This window comes from Olea europaea, unplaced genomic scaffold (assembly GCF_002742605.1).
Source record: "Olea europaea var. sylvestris unplaced genomic scaffold, O_europaea_v1 scaffold807, whole genome shotgun sequence".
In the NCBI taxonomy this organism is placed as follows: domain Eukaryota; kingdom Viridiplantae; phylum Streptophyta; class Magnoliopsida; order Lamiales; family Oleaceae; genus Olea; species Olea europaea.
Window position 1 is genome coordinate 4,810 of NW_019266506.1, and position 1,526 is coordinate 6,335.

Here is a 1,526-nt window from a genome sequence, read left to right on the forward strand (position 1 = left end):
TTTTATTTAGCCTCCGTTTGTTTCTCCTTTTTTCTTCATTAAAATGAAAAATATGACCGTTATCAATCACATTAAGCCACCAAATTTGAATTTTTATGTCTTGTGTGAGGGCCATAACTTCTATATCTTTTATTCTCATTTTTACATTAATATGTACCAAACGGGCTCTAATTTTTTGCTTATTTGGAAGAACGATAATACCACCTTGTCAATAAAATTTTGAGTTGTACTACATAGACAAGGCCATAGAGGCCCCGTCCGTTTAGAGGCTCAAGTGGTGCTTTCTATTAGTTGGGTGTCCGTGGTCAATAAGGGGTGCACGACGGACAGGGCCTACGATTGGTCGTTATGCCTTGTCCATTTAGAAAAATCCTAAAATTTTAGCTTGCTAATTCAAGACAAGGGTAAAATTGTTCAAGAAGGATCTAAACGCTAAATTGAAAGATTGAAGGCGTAAATGCTACAATTAGGAGATTGTGGCCCAAGTTAGAGATCTCTGCTACCATTTCCCTGAAAAGATTTTTATAAGCTACTTATAAGCATAGCCAAACACGTTCTTTGGCCTTTGCACCCCACTTACGAACAGACGACAACCTTAAACATAGAATTTACTCTGGTCTTCGGTAGTCCCTGCCCTTTAACAATGGATCCTCAACCTGAACCAGTAAGCTACATCTGTGGAGGTACATCTTAACATACATGGATGGATATTGAATGTGTAATTTTTCTGTCTGTTTTTAGATGATTTAATAATGTTAAAATGATTTCACAGATTGCAGCCAAGAGAACACGCTGAAGCCAGGCGACGTTATTCAATGCCGCGAGTGCGGTTATCGTATCCTCTACAAGAAACGTACCCGAAGAAGTAAATTTTCAATACCCATTTATTTGGCCTCTTTGAATATATACAGTAGTTTTATGATTTATTAATGCTGAATTAGCTGGGTACTTATTTTAATATCTTGTTTCTTCTCGTTTTAGTGATGGGTTGAATCTGAAAGATTCTTGGGCCATTATGAAAATGTTTTGGAATCGAATAATTTGTTCAATTTGTTTATTTTTGCAAACTTATACTCAATTTGACGTATTTTAATGATTTTCTTTTAGCAGTGATCGAGTGAAAGCTTCTAATTAATTTTTTGTGGTGTCCAATAGTAGCTTGTTTGATCAAAAGTGACTGAAACTTTGGTTTCGTTGGGTTCTTTATGGAAGATTAGTAAATTCCTGATAAATACGAATAAATGGATTACATTTTTGGCATGTGTATTCGAGATTAGAAGTATATTGATATTTTCTTCTTCTAGTTCATGGTTCGAATCCAGTGAACGCACTGATTAGCCTCTTCATTTGTACGGATTCAAACTTCCGCTTCATATGGGGCGATTACCTGTTATAAAAAATCTTATGGATGCAAAAAGAAGGAAAGAAAAGGAAAATGATTCAATTTTTTAAGTTGAAGGAGGATAATGCAGGCGAATTCCACTAACGTTCAGTTTGAAGTTTGTCATATTTTTAATTTCATCTCA

At 35.2% G+C, this 1,526-nt stretch overlaps 1 protein-coding gene across 1 annotated transcript; it reads left to right on the top strand.

The window, feature by feature from the left end:
* Window positions 1–432: 432 nt before the first annotated feature.
* Window positions 433–945, top strand: LOC111391589 (DNA-directed RNA polymerases II, IV and V subunit 12-like). The gene is made up of 2 exons (XM_023016836.1): window positions 433–683; window positions 773–945. The coding sequence occupies exons 1-2, from the start codon at window positions 644–646 to the stop codon at window positions 928–930; spliced, it is 198 nt and encodes a 65-aa protein (XP_022872604.1). The 5' UTR covers window positions 433–643; the 3' UTR covers window positions 931–945.
* Window positions 946–1,526: the final 581 nt, after the last annotated feature.

Coding starts and splice junctions, on each gene's coding strand:
- LOC111391589 (XM_023016836.1), top strand. CDS start 644: ATGGATCCTCAACCTGAACCAGTAAGCTACATCTGTGGAG. Junction 684..772: donor AGTAAGCTACATCTGTGGAG/GTACATCTTAAC, acceptor ATGATTTCACAG/ATTGCAGCCAAGAGAACACG.